A 13,887-nucleotide genomic window follows, 5' to 3' on the forward strand; every position below is an offset into this window, starting at 1 on the left:
TAACCATGGTAGAAAAAAGGGGGTTTGAATTACCCTGTATTTCCTTCTCAGATGGTGTACAGAATAGAAATTACTCAGCAGATGTCATCTATCCCTCTTCAGCAACAGAGGGATGATTTATCAGGGTAATTTTCCCTGGTTTCCTCAGGAATGCAAATTTTGCAGTGTTCACCCCAAAATGCCTCCATTAACACATCCATTATAGCCCTTTGAAAGGAGAGATGAAATGACTCATATAAGTTTGACTAAGCTTTGAAACAAAAAAATTCTTTTTAGAGACAAGGCCCTCTAGACCTTAAGGGAGGAATCTCATTCCTCCACCCTCCTCTCCAATATTAAATTAATTTTATGAAAGGAATTAGACCTATTAACCAATGTTCCTTAGTACATATGCTGCAAAACTTACACAACCTGCTAAATCTGTGTCAGCTGATAACAAGTGTTTCCTTAACATTGAGAACTTCTCATAAGATGCTGTTCTTTGCCATATAACCATTACTTGATTTCCAGTAAACCAAACTCTTCAGGGATACAGTCACATCAATCATTAATTAAACTCTATGTTGAAATGAGCCTTCCCTTAAATGTTGGTGTGTGTGTTCAAATGGCACAAGAAGTACTCAAGGTTCATGTGAGTGATTTATAATCACGAATATAAAAACAGTTCTAACATGGGCACACCAAGAATTTTCCAAAGAACTGTGAGGAAACAATGTTTCCTCACAGTTCTTTGGAAAAATCTACACAGGGGGAATAAACTGATCTAGCAGCTTGGTGGGGAGACACCTGGTCCTCCATCCCATCACTTCTACCTCTGTCCAGGATGTGGGGCTCTTCCTCCTCCTCCCTTGCACCAGCTCTGAAAATCATCAGACTCCTGGCTGACCCGCTTCAACTCCACTCCAGGAGAAAACACCAATTTTTTTTTTTTTTCTGCCTGGTTAATAAAATGCATCAACACCCAGGCAAATGTGGCAAGCAACAGAGCTGCTGGGGGAGAGGGGACCTTCTGGCGGCAGTGGACAGAGCACCCATCCTGGGCCATGTGGTGTGAGCAAGGTGCCAGGATGCTCTCCCAGAGGAACCTGAGCTGGCTCAGGAAATGGGTCAGAAAGGGCCAGGGAGGAACAGAGTGGAGAAACTGCTACATCACCTTGAGTAAGCAACTTTCATCCCAATCTTTCACTTACTTCTTCAGCAGATGAGCACTCAGGTCCCTGGCTGTGATCATTCAGGATATTCCTGCCCCTCTCTGGACAGGCACCAACCTGCTGCACAGTCGGCAAAGGGAAGAGGTAACTGTATTTCAGATGCAATAAAGCAAGAAGCCCAGTATTTTCACTTTAAAACTCCAAGGATCTGAGTTTAAGCTGAAGGGTCAGAAAATTAAGTTTCAGTTTCCAGAGTTAATGTGCTGCTGAGGTCTGTAGGCTCAGCAGGAAAAACTTGAAATGTCCTCTGTTATTGACAGACCATCACTGCCTGAAGCTCCTTCAAATAATATTCACACTCAGCAAGAAGAGACGGACCACACTGTTAAAAATATATAGTGGAAGTCCTTTAGCTTTAATGCTACAGTAGCAAAAGGAAAAAAAATAAAAGCACATTTTGGTCATAAACATAACTAAAATCTCAGGCCTTCTTTGAAAACGAGGTTGTCAAATGCACCCTTTCTTTGAAAAAATGACAGCTGCACACCTAATGATGGGATGGGGTGGGGGCAGTAAATGGAAGGAGGGTAATAACTTCTTTTTCAAAGTAACGTGGAGTTGCACTGGACATTTAAATTATGCTCTGGAAAAGGGCTCCTCTCCCACCTGTGTATTTAACCCCTGGTTTGCTGCGTTCTGCATTCAGCAGTACAGCAGAGAGGAGCCAGCAGCCTATCAGCTCCACCTGTGGCCACAGCTCCTCCCGTGGCCACCTGCCCATGTCCACGAGTGACACTGAGCGTTCTGCATCCCCCGGCTCTGCACCTGAAATGAAGGTAACCCTGGACGTACAGCAGAATCAGCTCACGCTTCAACCAGGATGCACACGGCGAGGAGCAGTATCCCTCTGCTCCATGGCACTCTGCTGGAAGTGTGTTTGGTGATGTGCAGTCCCTCCACTCCACAGGAGTCACAGCACACCACTACACCTGACACAGGCAAGCTGAGAAAAGCCAAACAAATAAAAAGGCCCCAAGAAGCTGACAGGATTAGGGAGTAAAAGTCAAAACTACTAATTCAATACATTTGAAAATCCCCTAATGATCATACCAAACCATTTTAAATCAATCCCTATTTCAAGACCTATACCATTACATCTATTTCTACCAGTTTAAGACTCTGACACAATTTCTTTCAGACTATAAAATAAAACAAGCATGCAAGCCTCAGTCCTAACCAATGATTAGTAAAGGCCCCATTTTCCAGACCTTTAAAGTAATTTTAAGTGCTCCAGCAATTAAGAGATTATATCACAACTCTGATGGACAACAGCAGAAACCTTAGAGTTCCTTCTTAACACAAAGCTCTTGGAAAAAAAAAAAAAACAGTTTATTTTTTACACAGTATTTATCGATTTATTGCAAAGTATCAGAAAGTTCTGAATGGCCTGACCAGCTTTACACGCTTTGCTGAATTTTGAAATGAAAGCAAGAGAACATTTGCTTAAGTCAACAACATAAGTCACCAGTTTAAAGGTTAACACTTGATTGTGCAGCACAAGAAACAGACGCTTTATCTTCCCAGTTCAAGGACTCCCGGATTTCTGAACAGCGGAAGTGCAACGGGCCAGGCTGCAGCACACTTTGGAGATACAAACAGAGCAGGGTGCAGCACAGAGGGTCACTTGGGCAGAGAGCAGCTCGAGCCCAGCTGTCCCCACACACTGGCATGCCAGCAGCCAGCTGGGAGACACCGCTGGGCCATCACCCCTCCTGTCCTGGCAGCAACTTTTTAACACACAGAACACTGGCACTGACACCGGCACGGTTGTGATTCATGTGGGGCAGCTGCTCTAAAGCTTTCAGAGCTCCTCTTCCAGCCAGGAGACACCAAAGCCAAGGCCAGCACCCTCACCAAGATCCCGTTCAACCAACAGAAAACCACAGGGAAGATGGAAGTACTGCACTGTTGCGAGTACAGCTGTCCCAGATAAGGGAAATATAGAAAATAAATAAGATCCTTATCTACTGTGGCAAGAAAAAGGCAGGCTCAGGGGAATAGGTGGGCAAGTGAGAGAAGCAAAAACTGTACCTAAAGAAAGAAAATCTGAAATTAAATGAGGCATGCACTCCTTATATATGCAGTTTTAGTGTGAAAATTAATCTCAAAATCCCAAAGTGAGTTAAGACATCAGCTTAGACACCGGTCAAACCAACAGCCACTCCCTGTTCCTCCAAAACACTGGCATGGGCCTGCTCCTTGCAGCCAAAGCATCTGTACCAGGGATGCCTGGGCAAGGACCCATCAGAGCTCAGTGCCACTGTGCAGACAGCGACAAAAAGAACTTTCATCAGAAATTAGTCTGGGAATCAAAGGGAGCAATTTTGAGCCAAAATGCAATTTTGATCCATTAAAAAAAAGGTGATTCCTGTAGCTGGGCTGTGTTGTCATACATTGCTTACGTTTGTTTTAATTTTAAACTAAGTGTCAGTCCAAGGTTTGTTACACAAACATATGGCACTGGTATTACATTCTATCTTGTATTTATAGAAAGTGCTGTGGCGGCCCAGGCAGCGCAGAAATGCCATAATGTTAACAACATTTATTATTAGTATGACAAAAGAACAAAAATAAGCTGGTAGAAATCGTGACTTAAAAAGTTTAAGGGACTGATTGGAATAGGGTGCCAAACTGTGGAGATATTAGCTAAAATTCTTCCAGTATTAATACTCACACAGTCCCCAGGCTGCCAAGTATTTAGTTATATAAATACAGCCTCGAAAAGGTAATTTGTTTAAAACCCAAGCCCTGAAAACTGATTAGCACATTTAATGCTAGCCCGATTAACACAGATATGCCCTCAGCTGGGTGACGGGAGCATTGAGGCAGAAGTCCGCATTCCTGTGAGTGAAGAGGAACAAAGCTTTTGGGACAAAGGGTAAACCTTAATTATGCCTTTTTATTACCCAAACTGCCATTTCCTCCTCACCCCAAACAAGGCAGGAAGGCTAATGGCACATTCACATAGCCCCATAAGCAATGTGATTGATAAATGCAACTACTAGATTTTGCCACTCCAGCTGTTACACAAAAAGCAGCAGAAGTTTGATTCTCCATCCTCTTAATAATTAAAATTTAAAAAAAAAAAAAAAAAGGAAAAAGAAAAAAGAAAAGCAGGATACAGTACACCGCTGACATTCCCGAACCTTCTGGAAACGTTTATTAACTTTGGCCACCGACCAGCGAGGGCTGCAGGAGCGGCCTGGAGTGGCAGTGCAAACTGGTTAATCTGTAGCTAGACATATCTGTGATTGGGAGGTGGTGGTGTTTAGCAAGAAATACTCCTGCCTGGCAGCCAGGGCCTCAGCACTTTGAAGGGTTACTGGGGTTGTTGATTTTTTTTTTTTTTTTCCAAAAAATTTTATTGGGAGAACTACAAAACATTTACAGTACAAAGTTTACAGTCTCACATAATCTGTAGTGAACTGACTCCCGAAAAATATATTACAACTCAAGTTGACTTATCCTTTAGTTACATTCAAAACATACTTCTGTTAAAGTAGTCCAAAAGAGTACATAGTGCTCAATCTGTACCTATGTACAAACAAAACTAAGCTACTGCTCATTCATCCACCGTCCAGGAAACTTTTGGAAAACTCCCAACTTTCTACATAAGGAAAAAAAAAATTACAGGTTTTGGAATTCAATAAACAAGATATGTTCCTGTATTATAGAAAGTTTCAGATCCAAAGATGGCCTCTGTTCTTATAAAATAGAGTGGCGAAATTTTGCTGTACTTAAATCCCATCCCTACATTCAAATTATCTCAAGCATTAGGAAAAATACTTATTTGGTTGAGAGATATTTAAGGCAAGCATGGACCCTCAAGAAGGCACTGTGAGACATAATACTGGGACCCCCAATTATTGCTACATACTTTGAGACTATATCACAGTGTGATTCGTGGAGTTAGGCAACAAAAATACTTTTTGGTTATTTTAAAAAAGTCTGAATTAGATTTGCCACTTTGAAGTCTGATTGCTAAGTCAGTCTGTTTCTTCTTTTTTTTTTTTTTCTCTCTCGTTTTTCAACTCGGACGGGCTACAACCATTTACATTCTAAAAAAAAACCCATAGAAATTCCGCAAACTACTTCCACAGCATCGAGACCGATTTCTATAAAGAAACCATGCAATCTTTCAGATTTACGTAAACAAAGAAAGAAATTAATGAAATAAATATTACATACCATCTCTTAAATTAAGAATTTTACTCATTTACAATAAAATAACCAAGTGAAAGTTACAAAAAGGCATATATTACTGTGAAAAGAACACACTCCACATTTTGCCGATTAATAATGAAAATCATAATTTAAACATAATAAAAGAATATATATCTATTGCTTTTCATCATACCCGATAAATACAGTATGAACAAATTACCAATGTATACTTTTCACAAGATAATAAATAAGTTAAATAGTTTCATATTGAGTTGTGTGCAGTGACTCATACATGCAATCAACTCAAACAGCTAAAAAAAATTTAAAAAAAATCAGCAGTTATTCTCCAACAATTACAAACTAAACTCAGTTGAGTGCTTCCAAATAAAGCAACAACAAAAAATTGTTCTAAAAGCCAAACATCCACTAAGTGGTGGCAATGGAACCAATATTAAACTTTGGAATGAAGGTTTTAGCATTTGTTATAATAATAATATATAGATATATATAAAAAAGAAGGTTGTTATCAAGGCATATTCTTGGCAGGATGTTGGATTTTTCTTTTTTTTTTTTTTTTCCTAAAAAAAAAGCTTATAGGTTTAGTATGTTCTGTGTTTTTATTTGAACTGGATTGAAAGACAAACTAGTTTGTAACTTTTTTCTGTGTGTCTGCAGGATTGGAGGAGCTGGGCTGGCGAACCGGCGCTCCCCGGATTGTTTGTTGCTTTCTGGTGCTGTCTTTTCTAATGCTGTTTTTTTTTTTTTTTTAGGAACACAGATGGAATGGCTGCTGCTGGTGCGTATCATAACTTGTCTCCAAAGAACGACAACAACAAAAAAACCCCGAAACAAAAATCCCCTTCTTCCAAGGTCTCTCTATAAAAATAGGTTTGTTCATTTCGTGTCATTTGCCCTTTTGCAAAATGCTTTGTTTCTCGTTTTGTTCAGCTCTCGGTGTACAGATATATAAAATAAAACCAACCAAAAATAGAGAGGAAGGAGAGGTTTCGCTTTCTTCGCTCGGTAACTTACTTGCAGGGCCGCCGCGAGGCCCCCCCGGCCGCTGCCCCGTCCTCCCTCAGTCGTCGGAGATGGAGAGGCGGCTGAAGATGGGCAGGCGGCGGCCCGAGTCCAGGCTGGGCGACTCGGAGCCGCTGAGGGAGCCGGAGCTGAGGGAGCCGCTCAGGTAACTCTCCCGATCGGAGAGCGAGTCCGGCGGGCTGGGCGGCGCGTCGAAGACGGGCGACTCGGAGAGGCGGCGGAGGGGCTGGAAGCTGAAGGGCGGCGAGGCGGGGGGCGGCGGGCAGGCCCCGCCGGGCGGCGGCGGCTGCTGCTGGCAGCGGTAATAGGCGGCGGCGGCCGCGGCCGCGGCGGCGGCAGCGGCGAAGTTCTGGGTGTGGAGGGCGAGGGGGGCGATGAGGCTGCCCAGCTCCTGCCCCGAGAAGGCGAAAGCGTTGTTGGCGCAGGGCGGCGAGAGCAGCTCCTCGCAGTAGGAGGCGGAGGCGGGCGGCGGCGGCGTGCGCGAACCGCCGGGGCTCTCCAGCAGGGCGGCGTCCAGGCGGCCACCGGGCGGCGGCGGCGGCGGGGCGGTGCCGTGCGGGTGCGGGGGGTGATGGTGGTGGTGGTGGGCGGAGAAGCCGGAGAAGCTCAGGCTGTGGTGCAGCTTGGGCCGCTCGCCGCCGCCGCCGCGCGGGTGCCCGAAGCCGCCGCCGCCGCCCAGCGGGTGCTCGCGGGGGGCGAAGGCGCGCAGGTCGCCGGTGGGGGGGCGGCCGTGCCCCCGCCGGGCGCCGGGCGGCGCTCGTCGGCGTTGTGGATGAAGTGGCAGCGCGGGCCGTAGGGGCAGAAGCCGATGGTGTGGAAGGTGCGGCAGAGCTCGGTCTTGTACTTGGGGTGGCGGGTGAGGCTGCGCAGCTCGTGGAAGCCGTGAGCGAACTGGCACTTCTCGCCGTACTTGCAGGCACCGCTCTCCTCGAAGGGGCGGCACAGCTCCGTCTTGTAGCGCGTCGAGTTGATGGGGGCCCCGCCGCCGCCGCCGGAGCCGCTCCCCTTACCGGCCGCCTGCTGCTGCTGCTGAAGCTGCTGCATGAGGTGCTGGCTACGCTCGCCGTTCTCGCTGAAGGAGCGGTCCCGGAACTTGTTCTCCTTGTTGAGCAGGGCCGTGGGACTGCTGCTGCCGCCGCCTCCGCCGGAGCCCGTCTCCTTCAGATTGCCGAACGAGGAGGAGGAGGACGACGACGAGGAGGAGGAGGATGTGGAAGAAGAGCTGGAGCCGGTAGGGCTGGGGAACTTGGAGCCGCCGGCCAGCGCCGTCAGGTTGCTGGTTGAGTGCCGCCGCAGGAAGCCCGGCGCGAAGCTGGAGCTGGGAGGGGTCACCGGGGTCCCCACGGCTTTCTTGTCCAGCATGCTGCTGAGGTTGGTCAGGGACTTCTCCGTCTGCCGGGGCGGGGAGAGGGGAGGGGGTGGGGGAGACAGCGGGAGAGAGAGAGGGTGTTGCGGGTGACCGCCTGCCCACGGCCACGGCTCCCCACCGCCGCGGGAGTCGAGGCGGGGGTCGCGCCGCCCGACCGCCCCCAAAGCGGGTCTGCCGATAGCGCCGGCGGGGCAGGACAGCGCCGGGGAGAAACCCCCGCGCCAGCTCTGCTGCATTTGCAACTTTTGAAAAAGTTCCTCCTAGCAGCGCAACATGCGGGCAGGGGCTGCAGGGCGGCCCGGCTCCCCCGCGGCTGCAGGACCAGCCCGCCCCGAACGCGGCCGCCGGGAGACCATGGGGCGGCATTCCGGGGCTCGCAGCCTTGCGTCAGCTGCTGTCCCCGGCCGGCTGTCAGACCGTGACCCGCCCGCAGAGCCCGGCCCGGCACGGGCCTCCCGTCCCGCCACGCTGCCCCAGCTGCCCGGAGCGCTGCACATGGCGGCAGCGGCAGACCGCGTCCCGCCCAGCCAAACGCGCTCTTCCCTACCTTGCACAAGAAGTCAATGTCGTAGAAGGCAGATAAAAGTGTCGTCGACATTTCTAGATCCTGTAATGGTCGGATATACAGGAAGGACCGAAAGATCCCGCTTTCCTCGGAGGGTTTGGAAAAGCCACGACTAAATAGGAGAGGGCCGTCTGCTTGAGATCCGAAACGGTCCCGACTCCTTCCCGGCGGGACGGCGGGTGCCGGGCCGAGGCGGCGACGGCGGCTGCACAGCAGCGGGCGAACTGCGGGAACTCGGCGGCTCCCCGCGCCGCTCCCATATAAACGCGGCCGCCGCTGTCGCGGAGGCGGTGCTCCACTCCGCCCGCCCCGCGCCGCCCGCCGGGCCCGCCCCGCTCCAGCCCGCCGGTCGGGCCGCCCAGAGTCTTACAGAGGGCGCTGGCAGCGGCGGCGGGGCAGGTTCGTGGGGAGCGCCTGTGCTGCAGTGCGCCCGCAGCGCGGGTGGGACGAGGCGGGGGGAGCGGGGAACCAGCCGAGGCAGCGCTCACAGCGCCCTACGGGCTCGGCCCCTGTGGAGCGCCCCTCTTCTCCCCGACGCCTCCGCGTTGCCGCTGCCCGCGCACGGCGGCCGCGTCCCCGGCCGGGGGCGGCTGCTGCCGAGTGGAGGACGCGCGGGGCCGGGCGAGAGGCGCGGCAGCGCCGAGGACACTTCTTCCTCGCGCCCCGCCGAAAATAAACTTTTGCCACGTAATTGCTTGAAACAAAGGTCGGGACCGCGCTGCCCCGGTGCGGCTGGAGGGACGGGGCCGGGCACGGGCTGCGCGCCCCGCCGCTTCCCTCTTTTCGGGGACCTCGGGTTTGGCGCTTACTTTTTTTCTGAAGTTTGGGAGAGGTTGGCGGCCAGGCGCGGAGGCGAGGTGGCATTATCCTCGCACTGGCCTGACTGATACACTACCCGCACCTAACCCTGTCTGCATCTCCTTCCGCCGCCCCGCACCCCTCCCACGTTTCTCTTCCACGTTCGGCCCCTTCCTTCCTCATCCCCGCCAAGTGAGACCCATCGAGTCCCCCGGCCGCCGCCTCAGGTGCCCTCCCCCCCACCGCCGGAGCGCTGGCGAAGGCAGCGGCCGGTCCCCGCGGCGAGGCGCCCTCCCGGGACCGAGCCGGCCGCCGGCCAAGGCGGGCCGGGAGCCGCCGTGCAAAACACCCCCGCCCCCCCCCGCGCCGATAAGGCCGCGCAAACACGACGTGGGAACGGCGGCGGCGGCTCCTCTGCACCCCCATCCCCTCCCGCGTTTGCTCGGCCCCGGGACAAATGGGAAAGAGAACAGAGGCGGACGGACGTGTAAAGTTTTATGGCTGCTAAAGCCAGCAGAGGCGTTTGATCCTCTTTCGTTTCCGAGCCGGGATGGCAGTCCCGCGCGCTCCAAGGGAGCAAACCCGACCACGTCAGCAGGAGCGCGGCGCTGTGCAAACACATTTGCAAAGGAAAGGAACCTCGGGCTGGGGAGCGGGGGTGTCACCAAAGCCCCTCGCCCCGGGTTTCGCCCTCGCTCCCCGCTGCCCAGCGGCTCACGCCCTCCTTTGCTTCCTCCCCTCGTCCTCCCCCTCCCACCGCTGCGGGAGGGAGGCTGCGGGCGGGACCCTGCCCGGACCCTGGCACCGCCCGTGAGCCGTCACCCACGGCTGGACGAGCCCGGAAACGGAGATCGAAATCTCCCGGGAAAGACGAGGGGCTGGGCGGCGGAAAGCCCAAACTTCACTCCCTCCCGTGTCCCGGCAGTCCCCTGGGGCCCGTCCGCCGCTCGGCGAGCGCTGCTGGGCTCGGCCGGGCGGGCTCCGGGCCCCGCTCCCGGCCCCGCTCCCGGCCCCTCCCGCTGCCCGCGCGGCCGGCGGGGACGTGCCGCCCCCCAGCGGCCGCCGGCTCCTGCGCCCAGCGGTGCCGGGACACATCCCACGTTCCTGCTCCTTCCCCTCCTCCCGCCCTGTCGGGGGCCGCAGCTCCCGTCCCGACGACAGGCGCTGCCCCGCACACGGGGAGCCGCCGGAACGCGGGGCTGCAGCCGTAGCGCGTATCGCTTCCCATAACCTTCTCCGGGGCCGGTCGGAGTCGCCTCCGCACTGACCCGAGTTCAAACTCTTCCTCCTCCCACACAACTCTGCGATGGAAACATCACCTCGGAGCTGATCCTGACTGCCAGACAACCGAGGGAACAGTTTACTGTGACAATCATGCACGGATCAATGTGTCAACGCCGTTGGGAGGAATACTTTGATAAACTGACTTTGATCAAACACACGGCCGATAAGTGCTCCGGCATCAGGTTTTGCTAACACTCGCCTGCAATCGCTCCTCAGGGTCTAAAGGTTCTTCATTTACTAGTTACACAGTAACCCATCATCAGCACGGTGTGGTGAAATGTATGTGCACCGATATAGTTCTTGGTTGCTCTCTTATAAACTCAAGCAGGATGACAGAGGTTCCAGTTGCATCTTAAAACCACAATAAGGAAGACCGGGTTTTCGAGCTCTTTGGTAACTGATTAACCAAGTCCTCAAGGCTTCACCAAGTTTTACTGTGGGTCACTGTGGGTCTATTACTGTCTGCAGTCACCTGTCTGCATTTATCGACTTGCCAGTATCAAATGTATATGCATATGCGTTTTAAATTCTACCCAATTATAAAAGAAGCCAATGTTACTACACAGTCTTATGCTACCCACTGACATGAGCAAGGTCTCAGAACTTTACAGTTATTTTGATACATAAAAAAGTTCTTTTTGTCTCCTACTATAGAAGCTGTTGCCACACTAGTTCAGAAATGATGGAAAGATGTGACAGAATCAGCAGCTGTTAATTAATTGTACAGGTCTTGACTATTTTTTTAAGAGTGGCTTCCAGACACAATCTGGGCTATTCTTTCCCCAGGAGCTCAAACCAGATGCATACAAATTAATTTTTAGCCTAACTCACAGCATGGTTTGTTGAGTTGGACAGTGAGCATTCTGTGAAACATCATTTCGGATTCCAACATTCTCTTTTGCCTGTTGAAGCCTCAAGTTTCGCCATAAAATTACTTCTTATATAAGTAACCCTGAATCCTGGAAACAGAGCAAATACTAAACTTTTATTCCTAAATTCTGTTTGTTGGGTTTTTTTAAGTGGTGACTTTGTGCAGCGTTGATGTCCACTGGACCCAGCTCAGCAGCTTAGCTCTATTTACAGCAGAGTATTTAAACTCAAGAGAGCAGCGATCGGCTGTGGGGCACCGCAGCGCCCAGCACTGCGAGAAGCGCCGGCCCAAGCCTTTACCCTGCCCTGGCTGATCCGGATCCCGATCCCGATCCCGTTCCGGCGGGAGCGCGGGCCCGGCCCGTGCGCGGCGGTGCTGTGGCGCCACCTGGCGGCCGCGCAGCGCACCCGCCGAGCCGCGCCCGGCCGCGGGACGAGCGCTCGGGCGGCACCCGGGCGTCTCCGGGATTGGGAGCTAAACTGCGTTCTGACACCATCAGGTGAAGAGGCTGAAAGCAACCAGGCGTTCATCGGACATGTTCTTCTTCCAAGGACACAGAAATGACGGCGTACAGGGCCGCACATCCGTGTTGTGGCGGGCCCAGCCACACCGCAGCCACACGTCCAGTTGCAGCCCTCGGCTATGGGAAGGTAACACAACCTTTCCACATCACCATTTATTTTTAATGTCTCATTTTCATATCGAAACCCAATTCCAGTTTGCAGGAAAAAAACATTCAATGCGCAATGAGCTTTTTTGTATTTTAGACTCAGCAAGACCCTGGAGCAGTCAGAATAGTCCCTAGAGCTGCCCCACCTGGTGAGAGCATCTCGCAGAAGCGAGGGCTGCAGCGCACAAACACCTCTGGTACCTTCCGAGGGCCCTCACGCTCCTCGGCAGGACCTCGCTTTCCAGGCCTGCTTGCAGAGCAAGGTGGTGGAAGTAAAGATGAAACTGTTCCGTTTGCAATGGAACAGCTGCTTCGTTTTGAACATAGCAAGTCTTCATTTTAGAGCCATTTTATGAAAGTAGTTACTTCATTTAAAGGAGAAAAGAGGCGTGCAGAAATCTAACTAATGCTGTTTCAATGTGCAAAACAGGGTTACTACCAAAGTGAAAATCCTTGTCTTCCTCCAGAGCAAAATGCAGTAAAATTTAAAATATACTCTAAAAATTCCCATAAACAAAAAAGTCATGGTTTTTCTATTAGAAACGTTTAAAGGTTTTTTAAAAAGCATATTTATTTCATAAGTTACATGCTAAATCTTGAAATGAGACAAAAACCCCCCCTTTTTCTTGGTATTAAGATACAGGAGGTAAAAATGTGGAACAAAACATAACAGAACTACAGGTGGCCTGCACCTGGATGAATGGAAAATATTAAGTTTAGCTGCTTTACTTCCTACAGTAGCTGTAATAAACAATGCTCATCTGAATGAAATTAGCAAATGCATTTAAAAGGAAAAGTCTTCCACTGCATGTCCCATAAAAAATAAATCAATGCACAATTAATCAATACAAAAAAATGTAGTTCTAGCCTGAATACTGAAGGTACTGCAGGTTTCCTGAAGTCATCACAGCAATCCCTGATTCCTTGAACATTACTGGAATACAGTCTCCCTGCCCATCCAGTAATGTGTGCAGCTCCCTGAGGATGAAGTTTTAGTCATTTACTTTTCCAGAATTTCATTTTTGCAAGTGTCATCAGGCTTCAGCAGATTTAATATTTTAAGACAGACTGATATTCTCTCCTTTTGAATAGCCAATCTTGTGAATTCTGGAGTTCTGGAAAACTCTGGAAGCGGAGGTAGAGCTCCAAGAAGGTGTTCAATGCGGTGGGCTTGGTCCAGTGCTATTCTTGATAGATGATTAAGTTCCCCATGATCTGGTAAGGTGAGGTGAGTCACTGATACAAGATGTAAAAGGTGCTTACTCAGCTGTCTCACATGAGTCAGCTTCTCTGCCCAAAAATTCACTTCCCCTTTATCAAACAGGGAATCATCTTCTTCCTTAACAAAAAGAAAACCAACAGTGATTAGAAAATTACTTGTGGTTTGATAACAATGAGAAAATCATAAAATATATGAAAAAAGAGATATATAGAACTGATGACTGAGGCTGTCACAGAACAGCTTTTTATATTAAAAACAAGGTAAACATTCATATGCCTTTTCTTAAAGGTTTGGGAAAACACAGTAAAAAGGTTCCTACTTTGCCGAAGAAATTTTACCTTCAAAGATCAGGCAGTTATGGCACAAGTCTTGGGAAATAGTGGAAGTAAATAGCAGCCCTAATCCTTCACATGTGCTTGCCTTCCCCTATGAAACAGTATTATATTTCACAAAGACCTCTGTAAGCAGTATGGTAATTTGCTATATTATGGAGCTTTTTGACTGGATTAAATGAAAATTGCATTGGTCAGTGAAACATCAGAAATGCACACCTAAACTACAGACTTAAGATTAATGATCTATTTCATGGGTCATATTAATTGCCAACAAATTTCTCAAAGATGTAGCTGCTCCTGTTCCTTCTGGTATACCTTCCAGCACTGACTTTTACAGTCTTCTAAAGACAAAAAGAA

General features: G+C 50.2%; 2 protein-coding genes across 3 annotated transcripts in view; both read right to left on the reverse strand.

Moving 5' to 3' along the window:
- Positions 1-2,543: 2,543 nt before the first annotated feature.
- Positions 2,544-9,051, reverse strand: ZFP36L2 (ZFP36 ring finger protein like 2). Its single transcript, XM_041477310.1, is given in 3 exon segments — positions 2,544-7,142; positions 7,145-7,808; positions 8,333-9,051. Coding segments are annotated over 3 exon segments (1,404 nt in total). The 5' UTR covers positions 8,384-9,051; the 3' UTR covers positions 2,544-6,453.
- A 575-nt stretch (positions 9,052-9,626) lies between these two features.
- Positions 9,627-13,887, reverse strand: part of THADA (THADA armadillo repeat containing) — a 154,371-nt gene continuing 150,110 nt past the window's right edge. For both annotated transcript variants that reach the window (XM_041477307.1, XM_041477306.1), the window contains exon 38: positions 9,627-13,312. In XM_041477307.1, coding sequence (XP_041333241.1) covers positions 12,974-13,312 — 339 coding nt within the window. In that variant the 3' untranslated portion in view covers positions 9,627-12,973. The remainder of the gene's footprint in view (positions 13,313-13,887) is intronic.

This window comes from Pyrgilauda ruficollis, unplaced genomic scaffold (assembly GCF_017590135.1).
Source record: "Pyrgilauda ruficollis isolate IOZ18807 unplaced genomic scaffold, ASM1759013v1 scaffold4, whole genome shotgun sequence".
NCBI lineage: Eukaryota > Metazoa > Chordata > Aves > Passeriformes > Passeridae > Pyrgilauda > Pyrgilauda ruficollis.